The sequence below is a fragment of the Vombatus ursinus genome, unplaced genomic scaffold (genome assembly GCF_900497805.2).
Source record: "Vombatus ursinus unplaced genomic scaffold, bare-nosed wombat genome assembly UNPS02014784.1, whole genome shotgun sequence".
NCBI classification, from domain to species: domain Eukaryota; kingdom Metazoa; phylum Chordata; class Mammalia; order Diprotodontia; family Vombatidae; genus Vombatus; species Vombatus ursinus.
Window position 1 is genome coordinate 17429782 of NW_020954562.1, and position 20076 is coordinate 17449857.

General features: G+C 37.1%; 1 protein-coding gene across 1 annotated transcript in view; it reads left to right on the plus strand.

Annotated features, from left to right (window-relative positions):
- Positions 1-812: 812 nt before the first annotated feature.
- Positions 813-20076, plus strand: part of TDO2 (tryptophan 2,3-dioxygenase) — a 28951-nt gene continuing 9687 nt past the window's right edge. Inside the window, exons 1-7 of the mRNA XM_027866857.1 lie at positions 813-900; positions 1270-1375; positions 2986-3076; positions 5739-5809; positions 10528-10655; positions 14587-14773; positions 18787-18894. Of these exons, the coding sequence (XP_027722658.1) occupies positions 866-900; positions 1270-1375; positions 2986-3076; positions 5739-5809; positions 10528-10655; positions 14587-14773; positions 18787-18894 (726 nt within the window). The 5' untranslated portion in view covers positions 813-865. The remainder of the gene's footprint in view (positions 901-1269; positions 1376-2985; positions 3077-5738; positions 5810-10527; positions 10656-14586; positions 14774-18786; positions 18895-20076) is intronic.

Here is a 20076-nt window from a genome sequence, read left to right on the forward strand (position 1 = left end):
TTAAACACATTTTTACTGGGAGGGAGGCTTATGGGAGGCACAGCCTCGAGCTGTTAAGTAAGTTGTTTTACAGTAATAACTGAAAGTCCATAGAGAGATGCTGGGAGGAAGGGATGACATCTGGTCAGACCAGCAGGCTCAGGCTCCAGGAGCTGCAACAGGAAACCTGTTTGGTCCTGCTCCAATCATGGGGTCATTTGGGATCAAAGTCGGGTGGCCCTTCTGATGTCCGCATTCAATATTTTTTTTAAACTGATTTCTAGGATCAGATAAGGTTAGCAGCTACATTCACTGGGGTCCAAAAGAATACAGAGGGCTACACAGGAGGTATGAATTAAGTATTTACCTTAATAACCAGTTCTAAGAATTCTAAAGATGACAACCAAGAGAGAACAAGCTTCATGAACTTCTCTTTATCTATATCTGTATCTATATCTAACATTATGCTAAATATATTCTTAGTCCTGAACAATCATTTTAAGTCAGTAACTATAATGTTTTCCCACTGATAGATTCAGTGTACTCTTACTTAAGACACTTTGGATCCAAGTAAAGAACTTTTCTGATGCCCATTGTAAAATGATACAATCTAAATGCAACATTTTTTTCACTATTAAAAAAATAAGTAACACTACAAATCCACTTCATATCAGCTATTGGGATGTTGCAGCTTTAAAACCATATGATTCTTGCTCAGCTACTGCAGTTCTAAGTGATAGGAGTGGACAAGTAACTGGCACAGAGGTGATTGGCTGCTGCTGGGTGAGCAAGGTACATAAAAGATAGCTGTGATACACCTGGGTCAATGAGGATATCATTCCAGAACTGAAACAGTCAATTGCTTTTAAGAGACCAAATTGTCACCATGAGTGGGTGTCCCTTTTTAGCAAATGGTATTGGGTGAGTAAAGAGTGACACCAACTCTGTGACCACTTTGAATGGTTAAGGAAGATGAAGTGGGAAAGCTTAGACTGCTAAATAAATAAACTCTGGCTTAATTTTCTCATTTAATGAGTGCATTGGCTTTACAATCTTAAAAGTCATGGGATGAATCTTAAGAGCTTTAACTAGCTAAATTAGTAAAGGTCTTCTCCTCCTTCTCCTTCTCCTCCTCCTCCTCCTCCTCCTCCTCTTCCTCCTCCTCCTCCTCCTCTTCCATCTTTCTCTATCTCTCTCTATTTCTCTTCTCTTTCCTATCCTGTCCTCTACTTTCTCTCTTCCCTCTCTCCCACTTTCCTTTTCTTTCTTCCTTATTTATTGACTTCCTAGATATGCTTGGAACAAACTACACCTGGAAGACAACGAAGAAGACAAATCACAGGCTGGAATGAATAAAGCCAGTAAAGGAGGACTTGTCTATGGAAACTACCTACATGTAAGTGCCAAGTTTAGGTGTTCTACATGGCTACGGCTTTTTGCTTGCTTTCCTATCTTAGCCACCAAACAGCTAGACATAAAATAGCCTCTAGAGCTAAGTCAACAAGAAAGACCCCTTTTCTTCAAATGTGTGCTTTCTTATACTCCAGGTGTTAGTTACACATGCACCCACAGAAACATATAGACACACACAAAGCTTGGAAATCTACTCCCAAACTTCATCTAAGAGGCATCTTGACCAAGACAAGCAAATGGAAATACAAGGCAGCAATCTAATAGCATGAAGTAATTGACCTATTGGTAGTCAGTGAGAACTAGGCATCTTTCAGGCAGAGATGTACATACACCCACCTTATACAAGTCTGGGATGCCATAGAAATGGAAAATTACAGTCATGCAACAGCAAAGCTCACTGTATTGATACATCACAGAAATGTTTAAAATTATAAATAGACAGATTGCTAAAGTAAAAGGGAGTAAGTATTGCCCAATTTATGCAAACATGGTTTTGTCAATAAATCCCTGTCCAGTTCACAGAAACCAGTTCTTCTTTGAGATTTTCTGCCTAAAGGCAAGGATAGTGAAACTATTCACTAACCTTGAAGATTCAATCTTCTCAAAACTCTTTGGTTTTCAAGTAATGAGATTAAGCATCTGGTAAGCATTGGGAAAATAAGAAGCAGGTAGGGTAGCAAATGATAAGAATACTGGATTTGGTCAGGAGACCCTGGTAAAAATTCTGACTCTGCCAGTGTAACTACTAACTAGCTATGACTAACTACCAGTGTGACCATGACAAATTCCATCACCTGTCTGCACCTCTATCTCTTCAAATCTAGAGTGAGGGATTAGATTAAATAGTCTCTGTGAGGTGCTTTCCAACTCTCACTCTCATGATCTTACATGTTAGATTCTGCCACAGTACGAAAGTAATAGATGAGGAGTAAGTGAGCTTGGGTTTCTGTTTCCTCACCTATGGATGCTCTAACATCCATCATTCTCCTTTCCTATTCCCTTCAGGATAGAGACAGGGACTTCTTATTTTTGTCCTTGTCTCCTTAGCACCTAGCACAGCACCTGGACCAAAGTGGGTGCTTAATTGTGACTTGACAGATAAAGAAACATTTCTGTAAATGATTTTCTCCATTATTTTCCTTGGAAGAGCAGGTTGATTATTTTATAAGCTTACTTGCAGTATTCCCAGGCTCAGTTAGAATAACTGTGAAACTCCTTTATTAAGCTGGAATCAGGGGACAGGAATAAAGTACATCAAATTCTCAAGCTTTTATCATGTGATATATCTGAACAGGTCAATTAATGGGTTTCCTAATGGTGTTCCACCATAATGAGCATTGTTAGGAAGAATGAAAAAAAAATGGCAAAGACATATTTGTGCTATTTACATTTAAAAACAAAATATAGTTCAATTCCATTTGATGAAGAGACCATTGTTCGAGCATGGTCAATGCAGAGAAAAGTAGGTTCAATTCCTAAAGACCAGTTGGATTTTGAAAATACTTACATGCTTTTCATTGTTGTGTCTTTTCAAATTTGACCATGAGTGTGTTGTGGGATAGCAAAATGATTCTCATGATCTTTTTGTCAAAGCTGGAAAAAGTTTTGGATGCCCAAGAACTTCAGAGTGAAAAGAGAGGAAATAAGATCCATGATGAACATCTTTTCATTATTACCCATCAAGGTAAGCTGCAGAAGGAAGTGTGAACCAAAACTTTCATGGTACATGGTCCTTCCCATCACTCCAATTACATCAGTGAGGAGTACAAATATAGTTTCATTGGTGGAAGAGAGAAGAACGTTGGGAGGCTCTACAGACTTGAATCTCTCCCATTTTAAATGTCTGGATGTGAATTTCACTGCCATGTAAATCCCCCAAGAGTCTCTCTCTGTAGGTTTACAATAGCGATCCATGTATGCTACAGGACACCTGAAGGTCTGCTTATGAATGACTATTTATTTTACCCCTTAACTTAGTGGTAAGACCCCAACTCCAATATTCATAAAGAAATGAGATTTTTTAATTTTCCAGTTTGGTTATTTGTGAAACTACGTTCTAAGGAAATGGTGATAGATGGCTTCAAATTTATTTAGGAAAATACTATGGAGTCATATGCAAGCCTGGCTCTAGGCAAAATTGCGAAAGATATAAAGGTTAACTTTAGCATCCTCTTTCCTTCCAGTGCCTTTCACCACTTAAAGGGGCTCTGTGCTCTCATTCAGTCCACTTCCACCTCCCCACTCTCATTCCCTACCCCAGCTCCAGAAATTATGCCGAGATGTTCCATATGGAGTCCACATTACAGATTTCAGACCTCATTTATTATTTCATCCATATAGGAATTTCCCTCTACAGATAGAGGTTGGCGCCTTCTCTGAAAGTTATAATTTTAGGAAATTGCTTGGGATACCGAGGGAGACCATCATTTGTCCAGGCTTCCTCAGTTAGTATGTAAGAGAAGCGACGCTTCGGTACAGCTCTTCCTGACTTGAAAGATAGTTCTCTATCCCCTATGACACTTCACTTTCACTTCAGATTTATTTATCTATTTTCCCTCCATAGAAATCTACCAGTCCCTTGTCTCATTCCCTCAAGGGTCACTTTAGATGACTGACTGTTTAAAATCTACCAGACCAAAGTTTACTAATATGTTAATGATTGATATATTATATATTAATGATTAACATGCCATCCTTGTCTAAATAACAAGACTTTCACCATTTCAGAGCTAATACAAGAAATGTTGAGGGCTGGGGCTGGAAACCTTTCTTGATCAGCATCACGGAAGCTTGTTCACCTCACAACAAATACATAGCTTCTTCTTTTTTTTAAGGAGGCAATGAGGATTAAGTCACTTGTCCAGGGTCACACAGCTACTAAGTGTCTGAGGTCAGATTTGAACTCAGGTCCTCCTGACTCCAGGACTGGTGCTCTATCTACTGCACCACCTAGCTGCCCCCAAATATCCAGCTTCTATACAAAGTTAATATTTGAATACAAAGGCTGCAGGTACTTACTTGTGTGTATTCCATTTGCATTCAAATATTTCCTCATTTCAAAGAAATAATTCCTTTTAATTTTGCAATGAAAATTATAACTAGATTTTTCTAATAAATTCTTGATTCATAGAATTATGAATCAGGTAAAAACTATTTTTTAGTTGTTTGACTTTTTTAGTTGTTATTGTTTTCCTTCTTAATTAGTATTGCTTTGGCAAGAATCAGAGTTAAGGTGGAAACTTTAAAATTAAACATACTTCCCATATGAAGACAGATCTCATACTGGATCAGTATGAATAACGTTATCAGAGACAAGCAAAGAATTAATAAGACTTCACTTCTAAGGAAATACCTAGCATTATGTTCCTTTTGCTTGCTGTCTGCAGAATTCTAGATAAGAACTAACCATTAATACTTTTTTGTAACTTTTATTTTATTTTTAAATTGACAAGGATTGTTTTCTCTCTCTCACCCACCCCTCCCCCACTGGAAAGAAAAAGAAACAAAACCGTTGTAATAAGTATGTACAGTCAAGCAACATATATTCTCATATTGGCCATGTCTAAAAACATATATCTCATTCTGCTTCTTGAGTCTATCTGTCAGGAAGTTGGTAGCATGCTTCATCATTTGTCTTTTGGAATCATAATTAGTTGTTGCTATTACATTGATTAGAGTTCTAAAGACTTAGAAAATTGCTTGCCTTAAATGTTGCTATTATAAAAATTGTTCTCCTGGTTCTGCCCACTTTACTCCTATCAATTCATATAAGTCTTCCCAGGTTTTTTGAAACCATCCTTTTCATCCTTTCTTATGGCTTAATGGTATGCAATTATATTCATACAGTTGATTTGCTCAATTGATGGTTTCCAGTTCTTTGCCCTACCAAATGAGCTGATAAAGGTTTTGGTTGTTGTTGTTGTTTTAAACATATAGAACCCTTTCCTTTTTTTTCTTATCTCTTTGGGATATAGGCCTAGTAGTAGTATCAATGGGTCAAAAGGTATGCACAATTTGATGATTTTTGAGGCATTGTTTCCAATACCAACAGTATCTTTTAAATAATTTGCATTTAAACATTCCAAAGCCCTCCACTGATCCCTATATATCTGTTAGGTAGATAACTCCACATTAAGGCAGATTTCTTCCCATCTTCCCCATAAGGACACTAAGTGCGATATTTTTTTCTTTGTACCCCCCTATACCCAAACCCACCTCATGCATATGTAAAAGCCATAGAATGATACTATTTCTCTCTCTCTGTCTCTCTCTCTTTTTTATACGTATATATGTAGTCAAAGAATAAAACAAATAACTTGGCAGTAACTATGATTTTCTTATTACAGCATATGAACTGTGGTTTAAGCAAATCCTGTGGGAATTAGATTCTGTCCGGGAGATTTTTCAACATGGCCATGTAAGTCCAATTGATGCTATGCTATTATTTCAGTATAGTGCTTTATTTTATTTTGTTTGGAATGGCTATGAAATATTTAGTAGGATGCAAAATTTAACCAATCTAATCCAACAAATATTTATTAAGTACTTACTATATGTAAAGCACTGGCAAGAGAAGCTAGGGCATTCAAAGGCCGAAGACAAAACTATGACTGACTTCAAGGAGCTTATATTCCACTACTTAACATAAAACTGTTTGGGATTAGTTAAAAGGATCATCTGTCCTTCTTAACAAATAAACAAGTCTGATTGTTGTGTTAGGCTTTTCTAGTGACCATTCTACTGTCTAGCCCTAAAAGTTGCTTCAGTTTCCTTCTAGGGACCCTAATAGCTTTGCTTGGGCATAATGGAATTTCAGGGAAATAAATGCCTCAGTGGCCTGAAGCGGCACTGTGGATCAACTCCTAAACCCGTTAGACCTTTGTTCTTGGCTTGAGACTTATTTGGAATACGTTTTCCCATAGAACAATGCCAGAAATGATCTTTAAGCTTCCAGGTTGACCCATAAAAGCTCAATAACTTGTGAATAATAAGTGTTGAATAAACATTCATTGAATCAAATGCTTGAGCCAGGTACTAATAGTTGAACTAGGACAAACAGGACTAATCCTGGGGTCTAGGTCCTAGGAACAGGGAATAATGCAGAACTGAAGAAGGAGAAAGAAGAAAAGCAAAAAGGAAGAATATGGGACTTAGAGAAGGAGAAAGTTGAGAAAGGGAAAGCAAGGGGAGGAAATGAACCCCTATCTAAGAGATAGCTCTAGGATATATTCTTAAGTAGCAGGTTTGCCTCTGGTGCCTCCCTGCCTTCTCCTTGTACCCTTCTCTCTTCCCTTTTCAAACTATGGCAGCATCTGTCTACCAGTCACGTCCCTAAATTTTTCTCTCTGCTCTAAAATTACTTAACTTTTCATATCCCCTTTCCTAGATCTTTCTGCTTCTCTCTCTCTTTTGTTTGCTTGTTTGTTTGTTTTTTGAGGCAGTTGGGGTTAAGTGACTTGCCCAGGGTTACACAGCTAGTAAGTGTCAAGTGTTTTGGTTTGAGTCTGGATTTGAACTCAGGTACTCCTGACTTCAGGGCTGGTGCTCTGTCCACTGTGCCACCTAGCTGCCCCCCTTTCTGTTTCTCTCAAACAAAACTCGTATTCCCTCGATGCTGTTGATCTCTACCAAAGATTTTTTCTTTTTTCTTTTACTTTTTTTTTGGGGGGTGGGGCTAGACCTGTAATTTCATTGATGTAGGGCAGGGGTGGGAAACTTGTGGCCTCAAGGCCACATGAAGTTCTCTAAGTCCTCAAGTGTGACTCTCTGTTCTGTGAAATTTGAATTCAGTCAAAGGGCCGCACTTGAGGACCTAGAGGGCCACATGTAGCCTGGAGGCCACAGGTTCATCACCCTTGGTGTAGGGAATACTTTATGATAATTTATCAGTGGAGACTGGCCAATGTCCTGTGATTTGCAATTTTAGAGAGCTTCCTGAGGACACAGAGAGATGAAGTAACTTGCCTAGTATTACACCATCAGTATATCTCAGAGTTGGAACTTGAACCAGCGTCTTCCTGACTCCAGGCCAGCTTGCTTTCTAACCACTGAGATATCCACCAAGTGTCTCCTTATGCATTTCCATTTAAGGAAATATTTTTCTAATACTCAGGTCTATCACTCTATTCCAAGGTAGAAATGGCTGCTTTGGGAGGCTGTAGGGACCCCCATCACTAAAGGTCTTTGAGTAGAAACTGGATGACCACTTGCTGGGGATACGGCAAAGGAGATGCCGGCTCAGTTATGAGTTGGGTTAGATAACCTCCAAGATCCCTGTTTGCTCTGAGATTCTTTGAGAAGCTTGTGTTTGGCATAAAAAGTGTAAGGACATATTCAAAATGGAGTTTATGTGATAATTCAATGGTAGAGGAGCCAAACATGTCATTTCAAAAAAAGGAAAAGGAAGTTGTCAGTGTAGTACAGACCTGTCCAACGAGAATGGAGGGAGTCAGGCAAGGTGAGTGGTATTCCTACACAAGCTGCCAGTGACATAGTTCTTTGCACTCTTGGACTCTCTCAAATATTCATTCGTTAGGTAATTATCCGGACACACAAATTTTAGTGACAAATTGCCTTGAAAATAGAAATTCCAGAATGAAGGATAGCTTCCAGGAATAGCATATGCATGATTACTTTACTCCTAGGAATTTGCTTAGGCTTGGATCCCCTCCAACAAGAGCATGCATGTTGGCTATCTGTGCACTTTGAAATGTGGGGGTTATATAAATGAACTTGACCCTGTTTGATTTAGCTAAGTCAAACACAGGCCTGTTTGACTTTTAAGCATATTTTTGTTATTGTTGTTTTTATGGTTATTTTTCTTGATTTCAATGAATGTGACATTTGAGTTTATTGGTCTCAAAAAGCATATTTCATTTTAAAGCATAGCAAGCTGAGTGTAGCGGGTTCTATTTTAAATGCCACTCCTCTCCCCCACCCAAAAAAACCCCAAAACAACCAGCTACTATACTAGTTTGTCTTTGTTATTCTATCATCCAGAGATTTACCATGCCTATTTTTCTTACATCAAGGTCACCCAGACACCTCAAATTCTGACTTAGCTGAGGAAGGTCAGAGGCATCTTAACCTGTCATTGATGGAAGGAAATTCTTATATGGAAATTCCTTCCACTAATGCAGAACTATAGCCTGTCTCTAATTTATTATCTTAAGGGACAGGCTAGAGAACCTGGAGATACTGAAAATGAGGTGACTTGCCAAGAGTCATGTAGTTATTGTGAGTCAATGGCAGTTTATCCACATGGTATACATTGAATCTGAATCTCTTTTGGGCTATAAATAAATGTGAAAAAGGAAAAATGAGATAGGCTAGGGAACCCATTCCAAAAACTTTCTACTGGGATAACTAAAATGATGACAGGATCCTTATTTCATTAATTATCAGAAATATTGGCTCTAACAGATATCGAAATGATTGAAAAAAAAAACAATCGAGTTTTTCTTTATTCTTTACCCAGAAACCACATTTTACATTTCCCTAAGCTAAAATGATTATAGTCCCTTACCTGTTTATACCACATTAAGGTTTGTAGAGGTCTTTCTTTGTAATATTAACCCTGTAGAAGGCAGGGCTAGCATTATGCTTTCCACTTTTCAGATGATGGTGGTGAAACTTGAGGGGTATCATGATCACCTAGTGAAGGATCTAAACCAGGCTTCAAACGCAAATCACTGGACTCCAAGTTCTGTAACCAGCAACATGCAACCACTTATCATCATCATCATTTCAGCATCAATGTTACTATTTATGATCTTACTTTGCTACCTATTCTTTGAGGTTAAACTCCAAGGGAAATACTCTTTGAAGTCAGTGGAAGCTCTGCTTTCCTACTCATTCACCAACCATTTATTAAGCAACACAGGTCATTGAATTAAGGGGACAAGAATCAAAGACAGAAAGGAAACAGTTCCTGCTATCAGTGAGCTTACTTTTTATGGAGGAGGTTTCCTTCCTTCCTTCCTTCCTTCCTTCCTTCCTTCCTTCCTTCCTTCTTTCCTTCCTTCCTTCCTTCCTGCTTTCCTTCTTTCTTTCCTTTCTTCCTTCCTTCCATCCTTCTAGCCTTCTTTCTTTCCTGGCATTTACTAAAATGCCATAGTAATATATTATTAATAATAGCTAACTTTTATACAATTACTACTATGTGCCAGGCACTGTGCCAAGCACTTTAACAAATACTATCTCATTTAATCCTCACAACAACCCTGAGAGGTAGGTGCTTTGTTTGTTTGTTTTTGTTTTTTGCTAGGCAATGGGGGTAAGTGGTTACCGAGGGTCACACAGCTAGTAAGTGTTATGTGTCTGAGGCCAGATTTGAACTCAGGTCCTCCTGAATCCAGGGCCGATGCTCTATCCACTGCGCTACCTAGCTGCCCCCAGTAAGTGCTATTACTACCCCCATTTTATAGTTGAAGAAACTAAGTGACTTGCCCAAGGTCACACAGCAAAGAAAAGTAGTTACAAATCATCTTCAACACCATAGTCATTCTCTCTCACAGATATATCCCAGGGTGAGGATGGGTAAGAATGAGCATAAACTTAAAATACAGTGGTATGTAAGGCTTTCTGTCTTGGCAGGTTGCTCATTGACGTTCACTAAAGGATATGGTGTCAATAATGGATAAGTGGGTTTTTTGTTCAGTTGGGTGGGGCACAATATTAAGTTTCATTTATTTATTTATTTATTTATTTTTTTGGTGAGGCAATTGGGGGTAAGTGACTTGCCCAGAGTCACACAGCTAGTGAGTGTTATGTATCTGAGGCCGGATTTGAACTCAGATCCTCCTCAATCCAGGGCCAGTGCTCTATCCATTGCACTTAGCTGCCCCTTAAGATTTACTTTAGAGATTACTTGCCTCAGTATAATTTTCTGATATTTTAAATTTTAAACTCATAATGAGCACGTCTATTTTAACAACTTAATAGTGTGTCTGTCATTCATACACATTCCCTACACACATGCACAAGAACCTTGGATTGTATCTTAAAACTCCAGAATTCTAAGTAGCCTTCTTATGAATGGAGAGTAAGTTCATGACAAATGTGCTAATTTTAATTAAGTATTTATTTTCCAGAAATTGCATTTGTTTAATCCTGATTTTATTCCTTAACTATCAGGTAAGAGATGAAAGGAATATGCTTAAGGTTGTTACAAGAATACATCGAATTTCAGTGATATTGAAGCTACTTGTACAACAATTTTCAATTTTGGAAACTATGACAGCATTGGACTTCAATGACTTCAGGTATGTGTTTCTTAATTTTTTTTTAAACTTTCTGGATATTTGCCTTCTAATCCAATCTGCAAGAAGAGAGCATTTGTGTGAAGGTGGCATAGTTGTATTTTGGAAAGCACTGGATTTAGAGTGAAAAGATCTGATTTTTGAGGCCCAGTTCTATCACTATTTTCTGTGGTATTTACCATCTGTGTCTATAAAATCTCTTTAATCCTCAATTTTGTCATTTGTGAAATGGAAACAATGTTCCTGGCTTCATTGATAGTCGTCTTGGCATAGTGAATAGGGAGACTTCCTTCAGGTCAGGAAAACCGAGATTCAAATTTTACCCTTGTCACGGGACAGGTCACTTAACTTCTCAAGGTCATAAGCCATTTTTTAATTGCAGAGGAGAGTTGTACAGTGGTTGTGAATGTGTCTTTACTGAGGGTTCTCTGTACGAGTGATATCACAGGTTCAGATTCTTCCCTCCTTATCCGTTAAAAATCAAATAAGCAAAGAACTATGGCCTCACAGGGTCCAAAGGAAGTACTCTATAAGCTGGATGTATCATGGCATCTCAGAGTTCAAAGGGAATGCAGTTTTCATCCAGTTTAAGCTACAGCTGAATAAAATCACTTAACAACATATCTGCCTTTCCTTGTCCAGCTTTTCCTTGTCCTCTTGTGAGGGACAATCCATTATTTCTCAAAACAACCCATGCCACTTTTGGAGAGCTCTAATTATTATGAAGATTCTTCTTACTTGAAGCCTAGGTGTGTGTTTCCACAACGTCCACTCATTGTTGCCCTCAGGCATGAAGCAGCAACATCTAATTCCGCATAACAGCCTTTCCTTCAAATTTGGAAACATAGCTATCACATCCCCCCCTAATTCATTGCTTTTCCAGGTTAAACATTTCCATTTCCTTCAATAATTTCCCATTTGGTATGAACTCATAACCATTAAACATCCTGCTTTCTCTCCTCTGGTTGCTTTCTAGCTTTCCAATTTCCTTTTCAAAGTAAAGTACCAAGAAAAGAATGCAATGCTTCAGAGTCTGACCAGGGCAGTGCACTATTAATTCCCTTATTCAGGGTGCTATCCTCTTTAAATGTTATCTAAGATAATATTAATATTTTCGACTACCACATCACTTGTTCTTGTCTTGTCTAAAGCTTTAGTATACTAAAACCCTTTATTTTTATTTATATTAAAATATTTTAATTTAATTTAATAATTTAATTTAATGATTTGATTTAGTGATTTGATTTAATAATTTAATATTATATTAAATCTTTATTCTTAGGCAACCTAAATTAACTCTCCCATCTTGTACCTATGAAGTTGATATTTTGGACCTCAAAATGAGTTTACATTTATCTCATATCTTAATTTAAACTATTATTATTTTTGTTCTGGGGAAACAACTAATCAAGTATATATTATAAATGAATATGAAAAAATACTCCTGTGATACCGATGAATGTTTTGTCACTACGCAATTTGAGAATATTTGACAAATATTTAAAAATTAGTGGAAAAATTCTACACATTTTATTCTCTGAAATCCATGACTATGATAATGTTTATAAACAAGTTATTAGGAAGGAAGAAAAAGAGAGAAACAAGCATTTATTAAGTATCTCCTATGTGCTAGGCACTGGGCTAAGTGTTTTTACAAATCTCTTGTTTGATCCTCACAACAACCCTGGTAGGTTATTACCCCATTTTGCAGATAAGGAGACTGAGGCAGACAGAAGTTAAATGAGTTGCCAAATATGAACTCAGCTCTTCCTGACTCCCAGCCCAGAGCTATATCCACAGTGTAATCTAGCTGCCAAGCCTGGAGGAAGTAGTGATGGGAGGAGATCAAATTGTGTAACAATTCTCCCCCCCCCCAAAAAAATAAAGTTTTAGTACATTTCATAAGGGCAAAGGGTAAAGTGCACAGACATCATGTTTGGTGTAAGACTGGATACTGTGGTTCAACATGCTCAAAATCAACTGATGGTTACTTAATTTGTGGGGAATTTTAGACAATGTCTAAGTCAATTTGGATTCATTCATTCATTTATCAAGCATTTCCTGCTTGATAATGGTTATCTGCTTAAGGTGCACAGCAAGCCATACGTGCCACTAATTTGTCAGTTGGTAATACCACATAATATTATTTGTATAGATATAAAGTAATGAATAACTGTTCAGCTTTTTTTTGCGGGGGGGGCTATGGAAGCCAAGGGAACTTTGGTCACAGAATTCCAAACTTCTATTCCAGAAGGGTAATATTCTTTCATAAACGTTCATACAAGTATGTGTATGTATGTGTGTGTGTATGTATGTATGTGTGTATATATACACATACATATGTGAATATATATATATTTCAATAAACAATAATCTACTTTTTCTCCTTCTGCATCCATTGAAAATCAAAAAAAAAAACAAACAAACCACAATCAGGGTCTTATTAAATTCAGTATAATTAAGCATTCATGAAGTACTTAACCTGTAAGGCCCTATATTAGGAAGGAGCCATGATTGTATACACATTGACGCATGAGATAAGGTATATTTGTTAACTGAGTTCTCTTTAGAATAAGGTGTTTTAAAGCAGTGTTCAGAGAAGGTCATTCTTGAGTTCACGCATCTTCAAATTCCCTGCAAAGATTATTATGTGCCTTCTTTTTATACACACACATATACATACATACACATTATATGTATGTATATATATATATATAGATACATTTACACATACATATTGTGTGTGTGTGTGTGTGTTTGTATGACTGAAAGGAGTACTAATAGCAGGATTTTTATAGTGTTTCATGGTTTCCAAAGTGTTTCACTTATATCATCTCCCTGAGTCTCCTAAACCATTCTATAAAGAAACTAGTGTAATGTTACAATCTTGATTTTATAAATAAGGAAACCAAGGGCTAGATAATTTCTGGCTTGCTTAAAATCAGAATAGATACTCCTTTTGGAGTATCTGGGTTTTTAGGATCTAGTCTTAGAACCATTTAGGACTTTAAGCCTCATTAGATTTTCTCAAAGCTTTTTTATTTTCCTTTCAGTTTGGAGCTGGGAGGGAGAGAGGACCTCCAAACTATTAAGCGGCAAAGCCAGTACTTGAACCTGGCCCTTTTGACTCTATGTTCTGCATCTTGTCCCCTTTACCATATGACCTATTTTATTTCCCTATTTCTAGTAAAGAAAGACAGTGCCCCAGACAGATAATGACTCCAATGCTTGAAAATCTCTGTGAGAGGAAATCTTTTTTTTTGAATAATGCTTTATTTTTTCCCCAGTTACATGTAAAAACAATTTTTAACATTCATTTTTAAAAATTTTGTAATCCAAATTTCCGTTTTTTTCCCTCTGTGCTCTCTAAAATGGCAAGTAATTTGATATAGGTTATACATGTACAATCATGCAAAACATATTTCCATATTACTCATGTTTGTAAAAAAAGACACAGACCCCCCCCAAAAAGGAAAAAAAAAACGCAAAAATAAAGTGAAAAATAGTATGAGTTGATTTGCATTCAGACCCCATCAATTCTTTCTCTAGAGGCAGATAGCATTTTTCATCATGAGTCCTTTGAAATTATCTTGGATCATTGTATTACTGAGAATAGCTAAGTCATGCACAGCTGATCATTGTACAATTTTACTGTTACTCTGTACAATGTTCTCCTGTTCTGCTCACTTCACTTTGTATCAGTTTGTATAAGTCTTTACAGGTTTTTCTGAGATCATACTGCTCGTCATTTCTTATAGCACAATTGTATTCCATCACAATCATATACCATAACTTGTTGAGCCATTGATGAACATTCCTTATGAGAGGAAATCTGAAAGCAGCTCATGGGAAACTATTTCAGTGATTTGTAATGTCAGTCTGTCAGTTTATTTATTTCTCTTTTTTTTTTCTCCCTTCCAATTTGTTCTCAAAGAGAATACTTATCTCCAGCATCAGGTTTCCAGAGCTTACAGTTCCGCCTATTAGAAAATAAGATTGGTGTTCTCCAGAGTTTGAGAGTTCCTTATAACAGGAGACACTATCGGGATAACTTCAAGGGAGAGGACAATGAATTGTTGCTGAAGTCTGAACACGAGAAAACCCTCCTACAATTGGTAGAGGTACATATTCAAACTTATTTTCCTTTGGAATTCAGAAACCAACAGTTTAGGGTCATTAATTGAGAGCCATTACAAAATCATTATTTGTGAAATTCAAACAGGAGGTCAACTGGTAAAGCTTTTGTTGGTAATCCTTCTTCATAATCCAAATTAATAGAAAACAGAATTAGAAGAGAATTTAAAACAAATATTGAAGAGAACAGACTTTCCAATAATTTCAGAAGTGTCTGTGTGGACAGAATTGATTAATCTTTTGTAAATTGTTCCTATGTATTTGGTAAAGTAAGACCTTAAGGAGCTCAGTGGAGGAGTACTTTGTTGCCACTAAACATGTTTTAGAAATAAGCAAAAGTATATTTCTTTAAGTAAGTCCACAATTCAGCTTTTCACTAAATTGAATACTCCTCCACACTAATCTGAATTAGTAAGATTTTGCTACTTGGGAATTTTATCTCTTTTCCCAGGTTTCCTTAAGGATTTCCTCAATCATCTTGTTCTTGGTATAAATTTGGGAGGAAAGACCTTTTTTAAAAAATTATTTAAATCCTGGTCAGGATCTGCCTCATTTTTGAGGATTCAGTCTGTAAAAGGGACAGATTCATATGAATTCATGTTTCCATTGAAGAGAATTCACTCCTTTACTCACTGGCATTTTGGCATTAAACACCTTTACCAATACTTTGGGGCATAGCTTTGAAGTGATGAAGAAGCCTTTTTGGGTCACGAACCCTTTTGGCAGTCTGGTGAAGCTTATGAATCCCTTCTCTAAATGTTTTTAAATGCATAAAATAAAATAACAAAGTTATCAAGGAAACCAATTATATTAAAATACAGTTTTATATATATATATTTATGCATGTGTATACAAATATATACACATACATATATATATTCCTATATGCACATACTATATATACTTATACACATAATATAGGTATGTGTGTATATACACACATTTATGTATGTGTGTGTGTATAGACATAGACACAGTTGCTGGACTTGGACATACACACACACACACACACACACACACACACACACACACGCACATACATACACACTTACCCCAAGTCCAGAGACCCCAGTTAAGAACCTCTAGTCTAAGCTAAAATGAGAACAAGCAGAAATTCATGGTGTTACAAGTCTTACAAGTTACAAGTACAAGGCAACAGTCAGGCCCAAGCCTGGACAATACTTTGGATCAGAGGTTCCCAAACTTATTTGGTCTACCACTCCCTTTTAAAAAAATTACTAAGTCCCCTCTCCTCCCCCAGAAATCTACTTTCTTTAACCTTTTAATATATATATATTTTTTGAAATTTGCATCATTTCAAAAAATATAAAATATTTTTAAAAAATGATGCATCTTAAATTTAATAATTTATTGTAAATTTGAGGGTTTTTTCCTGCATTGAAATTATGATAGTTGCAATATTCCATCATGTAACCGTATAGTATCATGTTGTAAACAAGTCATTACAAAACATATTCCTGGATACTGGTCTTCCTAACAATGCGCGACATGTTCACCTGCCAACATTTGCTTGTTAAGACCTGTTGGTGGACTTGACCACTAATCAGTTTTAATTTGCATTTTGTGTGTTTATTTGGAAAACAATGTAATCACTATAACTTTAACTCTGTTATACAACAGATGAAACATGTATGAGCAGTTTTTCAAAATTTTCTTTTCCTTCCTTATGCTTCCATGGCCCCCTTATTTTTATTCAATGCCCCACAATTGTACCCAAAGCTACTACCACCCCTCCCACCCCTGATCATTCCAGCACCCCTCAGGGGGCAGTATCTCCCACTTTGAGAACCTATGCTTTGTCTGGAGAGATGGGTGGAGTCATTTAAGACAAAGTCCCAAGGCAAGCCAAGAAGTTGTTGGCCATAAGAATAATTGAATAAAAATAGCAGAGGTAGAGATGCCAAGGGGGAAGCAAGATGGGTCATTTTAAAATCCAAGGCATGGTCGTTTGCTGCGATTTGATGCATAATGGAGAAAAGAGAATCCAAGAGCAGTGTTCCAAGAGAAGACCAAGACTGTCAACCCATTTGGCAGATTGGGGATTAGAGAGCTATGGAGCATAGAGCAGAATGCAAGGGGAGGCCTCAGAGCAGTAACAGCATAGGAGACAACAGATTGCCAGAAACTATGTACCCAACTGACCTATGCCAGCTGATGAACTTCAATTGCTGTGAAAACTATAAAAGTTACATTGGATAACAGGATAGTTGATGATGATCAACAATCCCTCCTACCTTTTAGCTGTTTAATTATTAAAGTATTACAGATTTTGTTATTAGAAATATAGACCACCACAAATAAGCTTGGTTAAGATACAAAATGATTAGGGAGACTGAGATAGCTCCATCACCAGCTTTCTTAGCTTCAAAAGAAAGACTACATAAAGATGTCTTTTTTTGGCAAGGCAGTTGGGGGTAAGTGACTTGCCTAGAGTCACACAGCCAGTGTTATGAGTCTGAGAACAGACTTAAACTCAGGTCCTCCTGACTCCAAGGGTGCTTTCTCCACCGTGCTACCTAGTTGTCTCAAGATGTTTTCTTTAAGGTGTAATTAGGAAAGCTTATAAGTAATAATTGATGAAGTGGTCATGTAGAACAGTCTCTTCTTACTCAGAATTGGAATCATGGACTCTTAAAAACTTTCAGGCCCAATCCATAATTTTTCTATAAGAAAAGGCATAGCTGGGGCAGCTAGGTGGTGCAGTGGATAGAGCACTGGCCCTGGAGTCAGGAGGACCTGAGTTCAAATCCAGCCTCAAACACTTGACACTTAATAGCTGTGTGACCCTGGTCAAGTCACTTAACCCCATTATCTAGCAAAAAAACCCACACACACACACACACACACACACACTCACACACAAAGAAAGAAAAAAGAAAAGAAAAGGCATGGTTTTGGTTGGTTGGCCAAGTTGTCAGAGCTTGAGGGCAATGGCACTGACCTAGCAGGTTTTATCCATGTAGGAACCATTCTTCTGGTTCTGCACAGAGAAAATATCCCATAATCCTAAGTGCAGATTTAGGCCCAGATGAGCATCTCACAGATGTGTGTCTAGATTCACAACAGTGCCAGATGAAAAACTGATTATTATGACTAGAAAAAATAGTGGAGATGGACACCATACTAAATATGTGTAAATGGTCACAAATTAATTTATTCAGGACAGCACATTTCATAAAGGTACAAAACAAAGTTTTTTATTCTGGATTATGAAGTAATATTCTTTCTGGAATTAAATTTATTTAAATTGAGTTTAATTAAAAGTAATTATTAACCAGCTCCTTAAGGCTAGGTGCTAGGTTAAGTGCTAGGGATATGCATTTTTAAAATGATTAAGTGCATACACTTAATGAATTTGTACAAACTGAGGAAGGGTCAGAATTTATTGCCTCAACACAAACAAGTACAGTATAATGCAGTGGAGGGTATTATAAAGAGGTTACAAAGGAGAAATCTGTTTTAGAAAAATAGAAAGAGGGAGTGCACAGTTTCAGCAGAGGGAAATCAGGAAACATTTCATGGTGTGCATGAGCAGAACTTAAAAGCAAGAAAAAGATTATAAAAATAGAGATGGGGCAGGCATTTATTACAGTCAGGGGAACAAATGAAAAGCAGTGAGAGACAGTATATGGATTACTCAGGATAGCTTGTTTTTTGTTTTTGTTTTTGTTTTTTTCTGGAATGCAGAATGCATGAAGTTAGTAATGGGAATGGGAGTGGCAGGAGAAGAAGAAAGTATGAAACACTTTTCAGGTCTCTGTAATATATGTAGAATATTACATATACTATCATACAAAGTTACGGTCTCACCAGGTTTTGCTGTTGTTATTATTTGTAAGGAGGGCTGGTTCAATGTGGACAAGGTAGGTGTCAGGTGAAAGAGATTAAAAAAAAATCCAACTATAGGTTTTTAGATAATAAATTGTTGTTACTTATAATCTTTATTGTGTACTTACAAAGATATTCACTTTTATTTGAGGCATGGCTAGAAAGAACACCAGGATTAGAAACCGATGGATTTAATTTTTGGGGAAAATTGGAAAAGAATATCATAAAAGGCCTGGAAGAGGAATTCATAATGATTCAGGTATTGTTGTGTTTTTTTGAAAGCATAAGACATGAATAAGAAGAAAAACTGGTCATTCCATTTGAATCTTTCATAGTTTTTTTTTTCCTTTATATTCTCTCATTCCTCAAAGACCTCAAACTTTAGTACTTCACACAGGCAATTTAATTCAGGAGTTCTTAACTATTTTTATGTCATGGACCCTTTTGGCAGTCTAGTAAAGTCAATGGATGCTTTTCACAATAATTTTAAATACATAAAATAAAAATACACAGAATTACAAAGGAAACTAGTGTTACTGAGATGTGAATGTGTGTGTGTGTGTGTGTGTGTGTGTGTGTGTGTGTGTGTGTGTATGGGGAGGGAGAGAGAGAGAGAGAGAGAGAGAGAGAGAGAGAGAGAGAGTGTGTGTGTTCACAAATACCAGGTTAATGATCCCTGGTTTAATTTGATCTTACTCCATTTGGAGTTGAACCTGTGTAAAGAATCTCTTTTAGGTATCTGTGTTTAATATGGGGTGTGCTGGGCCCATCCTAATGTGTCAATAGCATGTACTCCAAGATGGAGTTCCCCAGCATTTAGATTCCATCAGGGATGGTTTTCCCAGTCTCTGAGGAACCCCATTGCTGCAATCAGCACTTCTGTAGCTATGTTTATTTCATCCTCTGCTTCCATGACTTAGAAACTTCACAGCTCTCTCTCTCTCTCTCTCTCTCTCTCTCTCTCTCTCTCTCTCTCTCCCCTACTCACTTTCCCAAACTTCCAATTTTTTTGAATTAATAGGCTTTTATTTTCTCTCCTTTCTATGCACTCCCTCCCCATTGAACAAACAAATAAACAAAAGAAAAATAACACTCATAATAAATATGCACAGTCAATCAAAACAAATTCCCGGGGCTCCTCCAGGACGTTCTTCTAGACCGTCTTTGTGGTCTTGCTTTGTCTGCTTAGATGGTATCTCTGTTCGTCAGATTTCAATTCCTGTTGGGGTCAGACTCATTGCCGACTCTTCTCCTTCCTAACCTCTGGAAATCCCCATCTGTCCTACCCAGGAGACTCGGATGGCTTTGTCTAGGTCAGGGAAAAATCAGTTAAACATCTCTCTCACTGCCCCACCCCCCACCATTGTTTCCATGACTCAGTCTGTGGCTACAGTTGGTAGGGATAAAGGAGGGGGTAAAAAAATCAAAATTTTAAAAGGAC